Source organism: Corvus brachyrhynchos, unplaced genomic scaffold (genome assembly GCF_000691975.1).
Source record: "Corvus brachyrhynchos isolate BGI_N302 unplaced genomic scaffold, ASM69197v1 scaffold61, whole genome shotgun sequence".
NCBI lineage: Eukaryota > Metazoa > Chordata > Aves > Passeriformes > Corvidae > Corvus > Corvus brachyrhynchos.
In genome coordinates, this window is record NW_008236478.1 from 1,236,730 (window position 1) to 1,254,318 (window position 17,589).

Sequence of the window (17,589 nt, forward strand, 5' to 3'; positions counted from 1 at the left end):
CCTCGGCACAGCACGGCCAGCAGGAGCGCAGGGAAGCTCCGTTCTTACGTGATGGAAGTGTAGTTGATATTGCGTTTTGATCGGTAAAATAATCTAAAGGTATTTGGGAACAGCGTGGCGCAGGGCTCTGTACAAATACCCTCTGGAGCACAAGGCCTGGGGGGAGCTGCGGTTGTTGAGCCTGGAGAGGAGGAGGCTTAGGGAAGACCTTATCACACTCTACCACTGCCTGAAAGGAGGCTGGAGCGAGGCAGGTTGGTCTCTTCTCCCAGCCCACCAGTGACAGGACAAGAGGACAGGGCCTCAGGCTTGGACACCAGGTGCAATTTCTTCGCGGAAGGGGTGATCAAACAATGGAAGGGGCTGCTCGGGAGGTGGTGGAGTCACTGGCCCTGGAGGGGGTTAAGGAAAGAAGTCATAGGTTGGACTCGACATTCTCAGACGTCTTTTCCAAGCTCATCAATTCTGTAATTTTGTGAAATACACAGTCCCATTCTCCACACCCCTCACACAAGCAGCGGGAGCACAGGGCCCAGGGCAAGCGCTGAGGCGGCACAGCCACACCTGGAGCTCGCTCAGGATAAGGTTTCTGTCAGTGCTGGCTAAGACGAAGCCCACAAACCTGCCTCCAAACTTGGACCCACCTCAAACTACAAGTCCACGGTAAAAAAAAAAAACCCAAACGAACAAAGCCCCCAATCCAAAAAGCTCATGGTATTGAACACTGATTCATCAAACAACTTTTAAATTAAGCAAATATAGTAAAAAATTTCAAAAGCTATCATATATATTCTTAAAAAAGAGGGGGGTTGGAGTTATACCATCTTCTCAAATAAAGAGAGCCAACAAATAAGCACACAGACAACAAATGATGTGAGCAGAAGGCAGGAACTCCATGCTGTTACATGTCACCCATGCTTTGTAGGAATGACGCAGAAAACAGATTTCCCTGTTACCACCATACCTATGCTATTCTCCCTTTGTGGTTTTACACATTGTCTACCTCCCCTGAACATATTTCACAAAGTACATTTAAATGAAGCCTTTCCCAGACAGTACATGCACTATTTCAGTAGAAGCGAGGTCCCTGTAGAGAGATACACTTGCCAAAACCCATGCAAAAGCTATGCCTGTATTACACACACACAGACTAAAAAAAAGAAAACCTAGACAGTTTTGATAACACCATATGTTTCTTCCTAGTCATTGCATCTCAGTCCAAAACAGTCGCTTACCCTTGGGAGACAGAGAGAGGAGGCTTCAGCATCTTCAGTTTATTGAGTACTTAAGTGTCTCAGTAAGCAACAGGGCCAACCAGAGCCATCTGTTGCAGCAGGGTTTGCAAGGCATGCTGTACAAAGAACAAACACTTTCCCCAGGCCTGCCAGCTGCCACCTGAGTTTGGTGGATTGGTTGATGACCCTACAATTGGCCAGGTCACTTAAGTTTTTACCAGCAATTTTATTATCTGTTCAGTCCTTGAACTCTAATATGCATCAGAAACACTGTTCATTCCCACTTTCCCTCCCAGGCACATTCTTAAGTAACCAGCAATCTGTATGCACTCTTTTCTTCTCTGGTCTCTTCTGATCTTCAGTTTCAGGGCACTTCTCATCCTGGATGGAAGCAACACCACATGCTCACCAGCACAAATTACAGATACAGGGAGTCCATACACTGAGATTCAAGAGGCTTAAAGCAACTAGATGAATCCAACCCAAAGTGGAACACACACTTCGGTGGCTAAGTAGGTGCATCACCTGTAAGAGACTTGGAAGTCATGCCTGCATCCTAATTGTTTACCTGCCTCTAACAGTAAAGCCATTTTAATGCTGTTCCTTTTCTCCTCAATAGGGCAACAGCCTTGCAGTGATGGTTGGTCACTGAGATCCCTCACTAATCCAGCAGAAGTGAGACAGGAACACCTGAAACTACAGCTGCATCTTCAATTTCCCTCCCTTAAGCAGTGCAGAAGGGGCTTGAACAGAATACATTTATAGTATGGCTCAGTTCCCCTTTTCCCAGCTCACCTCTCCTCCAAACCAGAGCCTCAGCATTTGGCTTCATATGATAAGTCAGGTCAGAGTAACGAAGTATCTAAGCTTCAAATGGGAGAGGGACAGAAAGGCTACTTACGAGCTACTTTTCAGCAATTCAGATATAATCATCTCTCCACAGCACAAGCAATAAAAATCCAGTTCACAACCATAGTATTAGGATTCTGCAAAGGCAAATGCTCAGATAAATCCCTCCCCATAGAGGACATTTGGCTATAACATGGAGGGGATGCAGAATTAAAAATTAGCTTGGAAAGGTGGATTCCTGGGCTGCTTAAGTCCAACAGCGTTGAAAGGAAATCTTCATGATACGTATTTTGCTCTTCCTTTCCTGCCTTACAACAGTTTTACCCACATCCTACAAATCTACTTTATGCTGTACCTGGCAGATGTGAAAGCAGACAAATTCCTCTTACTACATCACAGCTCCAAGATCTGGGACACAGCTGCAGTCAGCACCAAGAAGATAGGGAATTTTGGAGCAAAACCAGGGAGCTGTGTGCAAACCAAAGCATGTGACAGCTGAAGAAATCAAGCTGCTGAATTTCTTCTTTTGGTTTATCTCTTTTACCCCTAATTTCTTCACTCATCCTTGCTACTATTTTCCTCATTTCAGCACCAAAACCTCCTTCCAATTTGAGCTAATAGTGCTGGAAACCTTGTTTCATTCCAAGAAGAGCACAGGAAGGCAGCTCTCCCTTCACCATCCCCCTGGCTACTCTGAACAAAAGCAAACTGTCATTGAGAGTCTATAGTGCCAGAGTTACTGGAGACAGCACTGAGATTCCTTTAAAAAATAAAATAAAAAAACAAACCAGAAAGGACATTTCTGTATCTATAGGCCTGCAGCACAACACCTGCATCCCTCTGTCATCAGAGGGATGACATCTCAAAAGGAGAACGTATATGAACTGCATTTGGAGTCACCCAAACCCTGTGAGTTTAATGCATAGATGGTAGATGCATAGAGCATATGCCTATATCCCTGAAAGAAGCAGGGGCTTCTCCACCTTCATTCAGTGCCGGTCAAGTCACAGCTGCTGTCACTGCTGCAGCTTCACACATTGGGTGGGTTTACCACCCTGCGAGAGAAAGGAACTGCAACTCTGTCACCTGCCCTCCTACAGATGAAGGAGAGCAGACATGCTCAGACAGAAGCTCTACATGTCCTACCTGCACCTGAGGGATCACCTAATACAGATGTATCCCTGTCCTTTTCAAGCCATTCCCCCTCCTTCATCCCTAAAAACCAAGTTGGTAATGGTGTTTAATTCTCTACTCTGAATGTTATCTTGCAGAATTCCCATCTCAGTCACTCAGGGACAACCAGAGCCTTAAACTTGTCCCCCAAGGGTTGGGATATGCACAGATTTCAAGGCCTGGAAGAGAGCCATACCAGGAAGCCTCCTGAAGGTTGTAAGCCCTCAAGCAGAGAAAAGGCTGGACATAGCTGTTGCAGATTCACTGGTAGAAAGGAACAGTAGATGAAGCAAAGTCCAGCCCCCAGGCTGTGCTTCCACTGCAGCCAGCTGAAACACAGCTGATATTTGTAAGGGGTGTGCAGTGATAACTGGAGACTTAACTACTGTTCCAGAGTACGAAGTGAAATGCCTTTGTATTGCTGCTATAAATGACCACATGTAAGAGATACAGAACACAGCAGTGCCACCAATTCCTTCTCTAATTTGAGAGCTCACTCATGATTTTGTAACACCATACCCACACACTCCCTGAAAAAGGTTTAAGTACAGATGGTTTGTGATATAGAAGGTCCCTTACCAACTATCTTGGGAATTTTCATGGTAAATACAGCACACACAATACCTTGTCTGTCCTCTTCCGGGAGGAAGCAGAAAAAGGAAAGGCATTTTCAAGGCTGTATGCAAACTACACTCTTGAACACAGACAATTTCTCATCCTGCCCATGGTTTAATGATTGCTAGAGGGGGATGCTACACCTTCTGAAAGGTCAGTATAACTGTATCCAAAATGTTATGCCAAGCAGTAGTACATTCACCCGCTCCTGCTGTAATGAGCATTCTTCAAACATCTTATTTTCTTTACTTTTACAAGCATGTTTTCCAGTCAAGCCCTGGTAGACTGTATTGAGGGGTTTGGTAACAATGTTTATCAGGATTTAGTTCCTAAAAGGACAGGTGTGCTTTCTTGATCAAATGGCAACTTCGTGTTGGTGCAGGGCTCCCAAGACACACATCAGTGTCCTTCCCAATGACGATACCTTTTCTTGAAGCCCCAAAGCACCAAAATTCTTCCAACAAAAGAAGTTATAGAACGCCAAGAAGTCCCAGTGAAAATCATGGGAAAAGTTACCAGAGCTTCAGGGAGGATAAAGGAGATGAAATTATTTGGGTCCCACTTATAAATAATTTAAGTCAGCCCAAAAAATTCTGTACAAACACATATATAAACCGAAAAAAATCTCATATTCCACAGATGTTGAGAGATTCAGCGACCTCTTGGGGGCACAGGTGGAGGATAAAAGCGTTCACAGCTTACAGGCCTATAAAAAGAGAATGAAAACACATGTAAAAGCAGTAGCAAATAGAGTTCTGGAACAACACATTGCATGCAATAACATCACATGTAAGAATACTGTACAAGCAATAGTCATACAAGAAGAAAAACAGACTGTCTGATTCAGCAACAGAGCAAATGCCAAGTTGCCAGAGCACTGTTCCTGTCCAAGCTATTTCTTCTGTTCCTCAGCTGCAGTAGTTCTACTATTACTGGAAAGAGATGTTGTAATAGTTGGCTGGAGTAAAACTTTGATAGTATGGTAGCTTTCTCCTGAAATGAAGATGCAATAGGAAGAGATCAAAAGATTCAAAGCCTTTTTTCAAACTAACTGCAGATAAATTCCAGCTATATCCTTGCCAAAGCCAAGCCAACAACACAGAACTTGCTGCACCCACACAGTGGCAATTACTGCTTTAACAGTTGGAGAATTTTATTGATATCTATACTAAGAGAACTTTTTGGGGAATAGATTTCATAGACTTGCACTGGTTGGACTAAAGGAATGTTTACAAGTTATTTAAGTTTGTGATCAAATCAAGGCAAAACTCCTCAACACCTTTCATAAAACCAGTGCAGTTCTTTCTCTAAGACCAGTAACATGTGTAAACATGTGCTTTGGAGAGATCTGAACTTTGTAAAAAGAAAAATATCCAAGAGAATGCCAAAAGAAACTTCCCCCTGCACTACACTTTGTATGTTCCAGGAGGATATTCTCAGGAGGGTCAGGTACTAAATCTCTGCCAAGGGCAGGATGCAACTCCACCTGGGTCAGTCTTACTATGGCAAGCGTGGTGTGCTTCACTAGTGCTGCCCCTTGCTGTGCATGAATCACAGCAACAGCACTGCAATAGCCTTATTACCAACTAGGAAAACAGATTCCTCCACATATTACAGATGAGAAACAATGATCTTACAATTCCTAACAGTGTGTGTTGACAGACAGCAGTCTGGTAGACTTTGTTCAAAAACACATTCACTTTCTGCCTTGCTAACTGCCTTGCATTCTGTCCAAGGTTTCCATATGGATTCACTGAAAGCACACATTTGATTTGCATTTTAGTTTTACCTGCTTGCACCTCGAGGAGGCACTCTGGGAGGCCTTTCTGGGAAGGGAAGCCTCTCTACTTGGTGAGGAACTGGGCTGCGGCTCCTTGCTGTTTCTGGGACTTCACTGTCCTACAAAATGAAGAGAAGAGTTTACAGAACAGCAGAATTTGGTTCTTGGTAGCTTTACAAAAGAAGTGGCTACGTTTTGGCATTTCTATAAATGCAATGCCAGCTCTGAGCTTTTTTTTTTTTGCATGAAAACAAAGCCATGTACTTAAGGACAGCAGAGCAGCACGTAGCAGAGGTGAGAACTTACCTCACTGTCCCCTTCCATCCCACTGCTGACACTCAATATGCTCCGAGTGCTGGAGCGGTTACTTGCACTACCTGGAGCGAGTAAGCAAGAGAAAAACTGATTATTAAACCCTGATGATTTAACTGCAAATCCCTAACTCAGGGGTCTTTCTAACCTCATGCTTAATTCTTACACACATAATTAATGCTTGTTTAGATTCAATTATTTTCACTGGGTTTTTCTGTATGTTCAGGATCCAAACAGCAGCATTTCATACAACACAAACCACAGGACCAAACCATTCAATTATGCTTGCTTTCTAGAAGATTTCTGCCTTATCTTTCTTTATCCAGTCTTCTGGTTAAATACTCACAACCATAATCTAACTGAAAAGATCCAATGCCAATATCACCTGGCAAGTCAGGCAAATATTTTCACAAGGGTTACACACCCAACACTTACGTACATTTAAATTATCATTTCCCTATCCTTAACAATTGCATGAAGGTAGATGGCTATGAGCACTGTCATATTCATTCCTAGAGTAAGTGACTGCTTAAGAAGTTTCTGTTCCAAATAGCTGTTTACTACATCCTCTTACAACAATCCTTACTCATCACAGGAATGCTTCCTAGTGTATTTCCAAGCTAAAAACAAGTTTGTTCAAACAACCTTCAGCACCCATCTACGCAAACCCATTTAACTGCCATGGACGCAGAGTAGGGATTGTTTTTGCAATTAGTCATGCCATCTCCAAAGGTGATGGCAACTCACCAAACATATCCAACTGCTATGGCTGGTTTAAGTCATAAATAGATAACATTCTGTAGGGCTGTGAAATACTGGGACACTAATATTCAGAAACCTTTATGCTGAAATGGTGACTAGAAAGGTTTTCTCCTAAGATGCAGTCCCTCCCTGCTAGCTTTGGTAAGTCTCATCAGCTGGTACAAACAGCAGCACTTAAGAGTGCTAAATACTGTGGTAGGGTCCATTCTCATAATCACACCATGAGAAAGAGCTCCAAGCTGCACACAGCAAGCTCTGCAGACTTGTTAACACTTCTCTCACATCTGCTTGTATGCAAATTATTGGCTCAGCCAGCTACCTATGGCACCTGTTCTGGATGTATGCCAGCTGCATCTTGCCAAGAGTTACAAAGGTAGTAATGTCACAGGAGCTCAGGTTTCCTTTCAAAGGACCAAACTGATTCTAAATGAGTTCCCCAAGAATTGCTCAGTCTGCAGTAAGAGCAAGAATGCAGGGATTTGCACGAATTAAACCTGATGAAAAGCAAAGATAATAAAAATGTGCAGACTGCCCAAGTCACTCAAGAAGTCCCACAGTTACCAATGAAAAATGCTGTCCTTTACATACAACAATCGAAGTAACAGCATGTAGAGACTGGTTTCCAGCCTGAAATATAACTGCCCTTCAGGCCAGAAGAACACACAGCCTGCTGGCAGTCACAGCACGGGAGCATCCTTTCCAATAAGAGAGCAGCTGCCATCTACTTTTAAGAACTGAAGGCAGGTGGTACGCCTTCCCTGACAGGGCTCAAGGCAATCTTTTGCTCAGCTTTCAGGTTCTCCTCCTGCAGAGATGCAATCAAAAGATGCCCAAACCACTTGATGCACACCTGGACTTTCTTTTACAGTTTTGAGAACAGCTGGCCTGAGGCATGCAAGGTTTGGGGTGGTATTGTCAGTGCTGGGATTCAGGAACAGAAGTCCTGTCACCTGGCTGACTCTAGGGTCAGGCTGGGTAAGTGTGTTCCATCCAGCTTTCCAGGTGACACTCAGAGCTTGCTTACTTGTTGTGCTGGATGTGCTTTCTGTTTTCCAGTCTCCTCGTTTTAACTCTTTTTTTAGCGGAAAAACGTTTTTCCTGGGGGCGTATTCATATATTCCACATTCTGGTTTCCCCAAAGTATTATGAGAATGTCGAATGGGTACTGTAATTTCCAAATCTGGAAAGGAAAATGAACAGCTCAGAAAGGTCTATGCAATTACAGCCTCCAAGAGACGGTTTTGCATTTAAGAACAGAGTTAAACCCAGTTGCATAAGGACAATCATAACTGTACATGAATGAATCAAGATGCACCTCACAGGTGTGGGCATCCTTTTCTTGGCTGTGAAAGTGAGGAGCAAAGCAACTTCCCTATGTTTTTGCCAACTGGCACAGGGATGTGCATATTAAAATATCGCAGAACCACAATACACACAGATACATTTCTGCCTGAAGAGCTTATTAATATGGTTGGCTGCTTCATTACCAGAGAATATCAGAATCAAAGACTGTTACCTGCACTTTTGTCTTTTTTTTGCTTCTCCATTTGCCTCCTGGTTATGCTGTCTCGTAGACGTTTCAGATTTTCCTAAAAACATCACAAGATATTCTTTTCAGGGTTTTGGCTAAAGGAAGATGAGCAGCTTTCTAACAAAACCAGTATAGTATTTTAGCTAACTTTGCAGTCAAGCTGTAACAAAGCTTGCTAGACCTGGCTGAAGTCCAAACCACATCAAAAGGTTTTTAATCTATTCCTTTCAGAAACCCATGTGTGCCTTTCAGAAGCCAAGGTTTTTTCTGATTTTCATAATGTATGTTCAGGTCAAGTTCACATACTCACTGGCAACTGCAGAAAAGCAGCAGACTGGGTTTAGAACTCCCTGTATTTTCTGTTTGCACTGTGACACTGACACAGAAACAAGACCCACAATCAACTGCATAGTCCTTTCCGTACTAATGAACAAAATTCTGACTGCAGGGACAGAAGAGGCTGCCATGCAGCCCAGAGTGTGAAGGACAACTCAGAATTCAGGATATCCCCAATGAAGAAATGTAACTGGGAGCAAAGTCTCTTCACCATTGTGTGGCAGCATATTATACCTTACAGTACAAAATGGTAGGGAGGAAAAAGACAACTTTTTTCAGCAGGGAAATATGTAGAAATAGGTAGAAAAGCAGATGAAACAACTGCTGTACCATGAAGCAAAATTTGGAGCAGAGACTTTGAAAGCTGCTCATGGCATGGGGCACAGAGGATACCTTCATCTCTTCTACGTAAATTTACTTAAGTAGCACTGTGTTCTTCAGTGACACAAGAAGGGACTCCTCTGACTGTTTCTGGGTAGAGAGTACCTTTCCAACTGAGAATCAGGAGGAGAAAAGCCTTGCCACTGTTCTGACAGCTTTCAAAACAACACTACCCACTGGAGACCAGATTGCCACAGCATGAACAAGAGGCTCCAAAAGAAGCAGGCTTTTAAAGAGGGAGCCTCACTCTACCTTGAGAATGAAAATTTTAAACTATGACTGATAGTTCCACCAGTCATTATGTCACTGCTGCCAACAAAATGACTCCATCATTCAGTTAAGCCACCCAAACACTCTGCTTTTACTAATAACTGCTGCTAGAACAGTCCTGTAATCATCAGCAAACAATCAGGGAGAAACCAGATCATCTACCAACTAAGACTTTACAGCCAATACACCATCTGGGACACAGAGTCTTCACTGATCTGAAATGGATGAGAAACCAACAAGTTAAATGGTCATCGCAGGAGTCCCCTGCCAGCAGGTAGGTGCTAGGTGACCTCTAGAAAGGTGACTTAGCCAACTGGATTTGATCCAATTCCCTGTATACAGATCCTCAAAAACTAACAATATTACTGCAAGACAAACAGATCTGTAAAACTGCTACCTGCTTGCTGCTTACTGGAAACAGCTCCCCCATGGCAGGAGAGAACTCTGCTAGCTGGGGGACTATGTTAGCAGTCTTCCTTCTCCAACCAGGAAAAAAATGTACCCACACTGAGCAGCTTGTGATATATACCTAGAGACACAGCTGTATTTCTTAAACAGTAGTGTAAGTCTGTACCTGCTGGAACCGGAATGATTCTGATCTCTTTTTCTGATTCAGCTGCTGCTCCTTAAAATGAAGTACGGCTTCATCCACAGTGAGGATGCCCATTTTCACTTGTTCCTGTAATGTAATCAGCTGCCGCTGGCCCGGGGTTTTCATTCCAGCAAATGGATCATATATGCTTGACTGAGACAGGTCCCTTACAGGCCTGATTATTGTCTCTGAAGAGAGAACACCAGCAAAAATATTATTAAACTTGTGGCATCTGCCTTCCTCACTGAATACAAAGAGATCAAGCACCCTTGATCCAGCAGATATTAAAAAAAGTATTACAGACTGAGTGTTTCCTAAGAAGTATGTCCTTCTTAGGCCATCCTGCTATTTGTCAAGTCTAAAAGCCAAGCTGAGAGGTAGCCTTGTACACAAATATATCCCAGGGATAAGCTCTGCTTTAAAAAACATCGTTTAGTTAAAGAGCACAAAACATATTCCTTAAAGTGCCCTGCTTCCTCAGCAATTCACAGAACAGGGCTTCTACGTTAGCAGTCACAAAGCTGGACTCTTTCTAGGTAATCTGTGTAGTTTAAGTCCAGAAACTGAAAACTCATTCTACTGATGCTGGCATTTTCTAACTCATTTGTAACATAAAGAAGAGTTCCCAAGACGTGAGATGTGTTCCCTTCACACTCTACACTTATAAAAGTTTCCAGTGTCACAAAAGGTCAAAAAGATTGGGGTCATTCATAGAGGACTATTATCCCCAGAGCTCTGTAAAACAGTCTATTCAGTCATATTCCACAAAAATGAAGCTACCTTAACAGATCTGCTTTTGGATTACTGAAAGGATTTTCAGGGTGAACATCTGACTTACCTTTTTTAACCCTTCCTCTAGGGACATAAATATTCTCAGGTCTTTGAGCCTTCTGTGCAAAAACTGCAAAAGAAACTTTCTTTAGACACTGAAATGCATCTCATGAAGACAGAAATAGCAAGGATGAATATGGCAAGCATATAGAATTCTGCACTGCATTACAGCTTCTATTACACTTCTAAGTCCATTGAAGAAAACAAAGATTTGTATGGTAGAGTTCCCCTTCTATTGACCTCTAAGAATTTAGCTCAGCCACCTCTAACAGAAATCTGGACATGAATTCCCCATAGTCTTGTCACAGAGGGAAGGAGAAGTCACTTAAATTACTCTCTCACATGTCATCGTGGTTCTTGTGAGAATGTTTGTGATGTATGACCAAGATTTCCAAAGCTCCCTAATAAGCTAAGAGGAATAATCTTCTTCAGTTTCAATAAAACCCCACCTCAGAGGGAGGTATTGAGGTATAAAATCATGTCCTATACAAATGCAGTTGAATCAATGATATCATTACATATCAGCAATGTCTCAATGTATTAGATTAATTGTGTCCTCATAATATCAGGGTCTTTCCTATTTAGTTGGATTTGTTTATACCATTTGGGGGTAATCTGTCATCCTACTGCTTTCATGAAGAGCAAGCTTAGGCCAAGATCTTGGGATATAACATCCTCACATTTTCAGAATAGGCAAAAGATGAAAAACAGATATGGAATTGGATCCCAAAGGTAACTAACTCCAGGGTCAAATAATCCAGGGATCCTGGCATTTATTTGGCAACTGCAGCCCATGTCAATGCCATTCTACAGTTTACTGGTCTGCATTTTCACTGGTAACCAACTCACTTTTGGAGATGTACAGCTCATTGTCTGGCTGTGGAGAGCTAGATTCTGGTCTTGGAACAGGAACTGGAGGTCTGTTAGCCATTTCCTGTGGAAAAGGGTCTTGTTCCACCGAGTAGTACACATCTTCACCATACTGCTCATGACCACCTTCCTCAGAATCTGGCACATCCATGCTACCGCCTACAATGGAGCAGAGTTTGTAAGAATAACAACCTGGCCACTTCACAGAACACTGGATCCCTCCAGATGTATTATGTACCACATTCTTACCAAGCTGGCCATTTCACAGCCAAAATCATCCAGTGTTACAGTGACTTACATGTGCCAAAAACCTTCACAACAAGACTATCTAGTCATTAACATCTAGTAGCATGTAACTGTTTGCCACTATGCCTGTACTATCTGTTTTGAAGAAATAGTGAAAAATCTCCTAACTCTCTTTAAGAACTTGAGGAACAGTTAAGTTAATTAATTTCAGTTAATTAACATACTTCAATAGTGAACAAATCAAACAGACCAATGGTTTCCAAAAGCTGTATGTGATGGTCTACAAAGTACTACGGAGAATTAGTCCTTTGTCTGAAACAAGCAAACAGTGTGGACTATCTCCTACCCTTAAGAGTTCATGGAGAAATCTCAGGTTCTATTTAATTGTTTTAAATGTGCTACTGCCATCCTTCCCTCAAAGTAGGTCTCACCTTCTAAAAACTTGCGGAGCATTGAGTCTTTTGTAGTTACAGAAACCTCATCTCCAGCAACTGGAGTATCTGGTTTGGACTGAAGCATCTCTACATCTGAAAAAACAAAAAACCAGAAAGATTAATCTATTAATTATATCCTGAAATACATGGAACGATATAATGTGATATAATACATTGGTGTGGTATTTCTGACTGGACCTTTGGTTTATGGTGACAATCAAAAAAGCTGGGCAGACATTTTCTTCAAAAAAGGCTTCTAAGTTGCTATGTTCAGTCTAATCTGCACAAATCTTTTCCAGCTGCCTGATGCTTACACTTGAGAGTGCCTAACAATGCTATTGAAGTTCTGACAAGGCTTCAAGCAAGCACTGAGTTTTGGCTATTACTGAGAATGTGTTGGCCAGGTGAAAGTTTTGGCCTCTGTACGGTGCTCCTGAGAGGAAACCGTGTGCCTTGGCAAAACAAGACATTAAAGGCAATTTTCCCATGACACATAAGATAGTGCTTGCTTTATTTATTGAAATAAAGTCAAAACAGTTGGCTGAGTGTATTTATTGAAATAAATAATTAATTAACTCAGCCAACTGTTTTGACTTTATTGAAATAAAGTCAAAACAGTTGGCTGAGTTAATTACTTGGATCTGGAAGGTGTTTAGAGGGTCAGATGATAATTCAGGATTGAGAAAGGACTGACAAAAACCAATAAGATGCTTTCTTAATTCAGTGTTTTGACATGAAGAATTCTGATTTTGAAGAAGAAAATCAACCTCATTGTAATGCTAAAACTAATCTTAAGACTAAAATAAAATGTTAGGTAACCGTGTTTCTAATGATATTAAAGCAAGAGTGATATAAATGGATTGTTGACGCTTATTGATATAACTGAATTGTTGAGGCATATCTATTACTATGTCATAGATTACTGCTATGTAAACTAGATGGTTTGGGTTACATCTGAGAATATGAAATACTTTTAACTCATTACAGTGGCTCCAGTTCTCTGTTACCTTATTCTCAAACAAGTTCCTGCCAGAAAAATTGACCCTATGATATCTAATCTTCCTTTGATCAGTCTCTGAAAAACCGTGGTGGAAGCACATCTTGATCACAATAAATGGGCACACTGCCACAGTATGGCTACACCTAAAATAGCCCCAGTATTATCCTCTACACCGCAGCCATATCTACTTACATAGGGGTAATTCCTAGAAAAAGTACCTCAATAGAAGTTAATTATGATTTCCTAGTGAGCCAGCCTCACAAACCTCCAAGTCAGTACAAAAGCTTGAATCCTTTATTTGTGATGGCAGCTGTAAACCAGCCAGCACACTCACTAATTTCAGTGGGGGTCTGCCTGTGTGCTGGTATTCTAAACACCTTCACTTTGAGAGAACCAATCTAAGTGTCGAGAACTGTGCCAATTTATCTGTCACGATACAGGTAAATTTTAAGCACTGTTCAGACAAGCTGTTAATATTCTTCAGGCAAAGACTAACAGACCATGTAAAGAAAACAGAATTTCAATAAAAGAGTCCTGAATGGAAGGCAGCAGAGCTTTGTGTGCAGAAGCAACACACTAGAACTCCAGAAGAAGCAGGAAAGAGAGGCTTTTGTGAGTCCACTTCAAAACTGCTAAGTTACAGGGAGCTCAATTTGCATACACGAAAGAAAATTCCATGCATAGTTTCTGGGAGATCTGGGATTTTCAGGCCTAGAAGAAGGTAAGTTTGGCTTAGTGATGTTGAGCTTGTTTTTTAACCCTCCACAGACTTAGTCAGTCAAGCCCATTCAGAGGTGCACTGATTACAAGCAGACCTACTGAACATTTAGAAACTCTCATTACTGCAAACAAGATCAGCTTTGTTCCTTACAAGTCCAACCCAATTTACCACTTATCTCGACCTGAAGGCAGAATAATCCCGGTTTTTGGTAGCAAAACTATCCCTGCAGTGGCCAACAACCCTTAGCAGAAAAGAGTTTATGATTTCAAGGAAAGAACCAACACAGTCTTCTGGACTCCATAACCAACAAAAATGTGTGTTATAGTACCATTTAATCTAAAAGAAGAGAAGAACAGCTCACGACCAATATAGCCCATAAGCACAAGTGTTTCAGAAAGAAAGCTTTTCCCCTGAGGCAGCACACTTAAAAACTGCAGAAACAGTAGAAGTTCTCAAGTACCTTAAGGAGGTACTTAAAATATAAGAAGCTAGATTCTCTGCTCACTATGGGAATCATAAAATAGATCAGTGGGATGAAATATAAGAAGCTTAAAAATATAAGAAGCTAGATTCTCTGCTCACTATGGGAATCATAAAATAGATCAGTGGGATGAAGTCAGACCAAACAGACAGGTGAGTAAGAACAGCAACTGCTTAACATAGGTACTTAATTTGGTATTTTCAATTGGCCTCACTAAATATTAATGGAATAATGAAAAAGTTAAACATATGTATATTTATCAGAATTAGCTCTTTATTTTTAGCAATAAACCAAGCAGATTAAAATAATGGTTTTTCAGGTATAATCTTTTCGGTACACATATTTCTACATGTTCACTTTCTTTTGTTCTCAAGTTGTTGAGCTAAAAGCTCAGCTCTTGTTTTTCAGTTTCCCAGTTGTCAGTAAAATCACATCTTACATAGTGTTCTTTTCTGTCAGTGTCAATGTTCCTAGGTACTCAGTCCTCAGGAGGAAAAAAGTGGGATATGATAGAAAATTCAGTCTCATTTCTATATGTTAATTTATTTGCCCAGGGTTCAGGGAGTCCTCAAAACACTGAAGAAACAGCTCTTGATCTTGTACACTAGCAATTGAAAAAAGGTATACAGCAACTTTATCAGTCAGCCGATGTTAGAACTGCAGCACAGTTTCCTTGTGGAGAGAGGAGAAAAGCTGTAACTGAGGTGCTACTGTGTGTAAGAGAGACAGGGGTCTGAGCAATCCAATCTAAAGATGTCTCTGCCCATTGCAGAGGGCTTGGACTAGGTGAGCTTTAGAGCTCACCTGTACCTTCTGACCCAAACCTTCCTATGATTCTGTAATTCTATGAATATACATACAAAGATCCTCTGCGGCACCCGGGACAAATCCAGCCATGGATTCATAAAGCTCTTCATCGGAGCCCGGATTCAAGGAACACTTCATTAACAGATCAGTGGACAGATGAGCCATGGACTCATAAACAGACTCATCCTCCTCGCCTTGCATCAGCTCTTCCTTAATGTGACTCTTTAGCATATCTGCAGTTTCCTGAAGAGGAAGGAGGACAAGAAAAAAAAAGTTCAAGTCTCATTTAAATAAAGAACCTGGAGAATAAAAGCAAGCAAAAGATACCTCACTTTTTCATCAGTGATGGAAAAAACTGCTGAAGACAGCTCATTCCCAGAAATTAAGGTTTCTCAAATGACTTAAATCCCCACTACAGCAGTCTAGGACAAACGTTCGAGATCTATGTTGTAATAAAAGGTTAAAAAGGCCAAACAAGGGGTGCTGACACATTCTGAGTAGCCAATAAAGCCTCTCACCCCATCACTTTCATGTCTGACCCAATGTCTGCAAACCTCCAGAACATAAGCATAGCTCATTCTAAAAATACAAATGCTCGTCAAAGGCTATTTTGGGGCAAGCATAGCTAACCATAAGGGAGAAAGCTTATCACATGCAGAGCACCTGCAAAATAGCAAAGTTTTAGCTTTGATGTAGACTCAGTTTCAGTTTCTTGGCATTAGCAGCAGCATGTAACACCCAGAGTGGGAGTACACAGACCCTTTTCTGTGACATTGACAGGAAACCTCACAGCAGGCAGCAGCTCATGTAATATAGGCAACTTCTGATTCACAGGAGAGCAGAACCCTTTCTTATATATTTGCAACATAGAGCAGGGGGGGAAGGCAGATCTTCACCAAATCACATACAAGGGAGCAAAATGTAAAGCTTCATCCCATCCTCCTTCCCAAGTTCCAATTATGTCACAAGCACAGCTGTCTTAACAGTTGCAATACCACAAGATATTCTTCCATCCACAAATGCCAACTCATGGGCCCTCAATCCACAGGGCATGTGTGTCAAAGCTGTCTACACATGCTCCCCTCCACAGTCAAAATGGGTCAGGCCAGTAGCTCATGCAATGCTTTACAGATGTGCAGAGGAACCTTTGCCAGAAAGCAAATCAGGTGAGTAAAGGGGTTTACTGGGATTTTCAGATATCGATACTACTAGTGATACTGGTCACTACCTTGCAGTGGTCACACTGGTGCAGATGATTTGTGTGCTTGGTACTGTGCTGCACAGACAACTTGACGGTCAGGAAGGAGGACCTACTCAACACAGCTCTATCACTGTGCTGGTGGAGAGAATATGGGAGGAGCACAGTACTACAATGTACAACAGTGAGAGGTTGGAAGGACTTCTTGCACATCTCTGACTTACTTTACTTGCAAAGATTTTGATCACACAATTTACACCTTCTGCAGCCCTCCTGATCTCAGAATATGGAATGACTTTTATTTAGCTCTAATGTATAATGTCAAGAAGCAAGGCCCAAGTACAAGAACTACCCATGCCTCCTAAATAGGCTTAAACACTACTATAATTAGCTGGCATTAGAACCACACTAAAGCCAGCAGATCTATCACCCAGCATTCAGACAATGTTAGGGACAATTAAACACAACTTTTCAACCTAAATCAAAGGCAAATAGAATTCATGTGATCTGAGTCAAGGAGCTCCTTATTATTTTGAAGCATACAGGCCAGAAACAGCTCAAATTGAAACAGAAGGATGAACTCCATGCATACACAAGTACTGTACAGAAACAATTGCTTGGTGCAGCTGGAGTCAGGTCCATGTCATAATGTGTAAAAGTCAGAGTGCTGTTTTCTGGGGGTGGGGTTAGCTCAAAGGAAAATGAATTGCAACTTGGGATCACTGATAGAACAAATAGGGAATGGACAGCTACACCAATGCAGGGAGAAATAGGTATCAAGTGGAACAGGCAGACTACACAGATCAGCTGTGAATGAGCTAGTAAGGAATCCTGACTGTACTACAACTAATAAGAGAGCACCTCAGATTGTATCTTCCCAAACATATTCTGTTCCCATATTACTCCCTAAAGTAAGCCGGATGAAGGGGCTGTTTTCCCAGGATTTCAGAATTAGAAGAGTACACGAGGCACCAACCACATCCCTGCAGAAACTTCATTAGATGGATGGATGAAAGGAAGCCAGCATGGCAGACTCTGCTGTGTGCAAAAGCTCCAGGAACATCCCTGGCTCCAGAGAAACACCTAACCCTCCAGCTGAAAGCTTTCAGTGTGGCTGGACGTCTGTGGTCTACACCCTACCACAACAAACTGCACGCTTTATCAC

At 41.9% G+C, this 17,589-nt stretch overlaps 1 protein-coding gene across 2 annotated transcripts in view; it reads right to left on the reverse strand.

Moving 5' to 3' along the window:
- Positions 1–872: 872 nt before the first annotated feature.
- Positions 873–17,589, reverse strand: part of PIK3AP1 (phosphoinositide-3-kinase adaptor protein 1) — a 41,513-nt gene continuing 24,796 nt past the window's right edge. For both annotated transcript variants that reach the window (XM_017725930.1, XM_017725931.1), the window contains 10 exons: positions 15,280–15,469; positions 12,215–12,310; positions 11,517–11,696; positions 10,675–10,737; positions 9,819–10,024; positions 8,243–8,315; positions 7,751–7,906; positions 5,959–6,029; positions 5,662–5,771; positions 873–4,578 (listed from right to left, as the gene is read on the reverse strand). In XM_017725930.1, the coding sequence (XP_017581419.1) occupies positions 4,524–4,578; positions 5,662–5,771; positions 5,959–6,029; positions 7,751–7,906; positions 8,243–8,315; positions 9,819–10,024; positions 10,675–10,737; positions 11,517–11,696; positions 12,215–12,310; positions 15,280–15,469 (1,200 nt within the window). In that variant the 3' untranslated portion in view covers positions 873–4,523. The remainder of the gene's footprint in view (positions 4,579–5,661; positions 5,772–5,958; positions 6,030–7,750; positions 7,907–8,242; positions 8,316–9,818; positions 10,025–10,674; positions 10,738–11,516; positions 11,697–12,214; positions 12,311–15,279; positions 15,470–17,589) is intronic.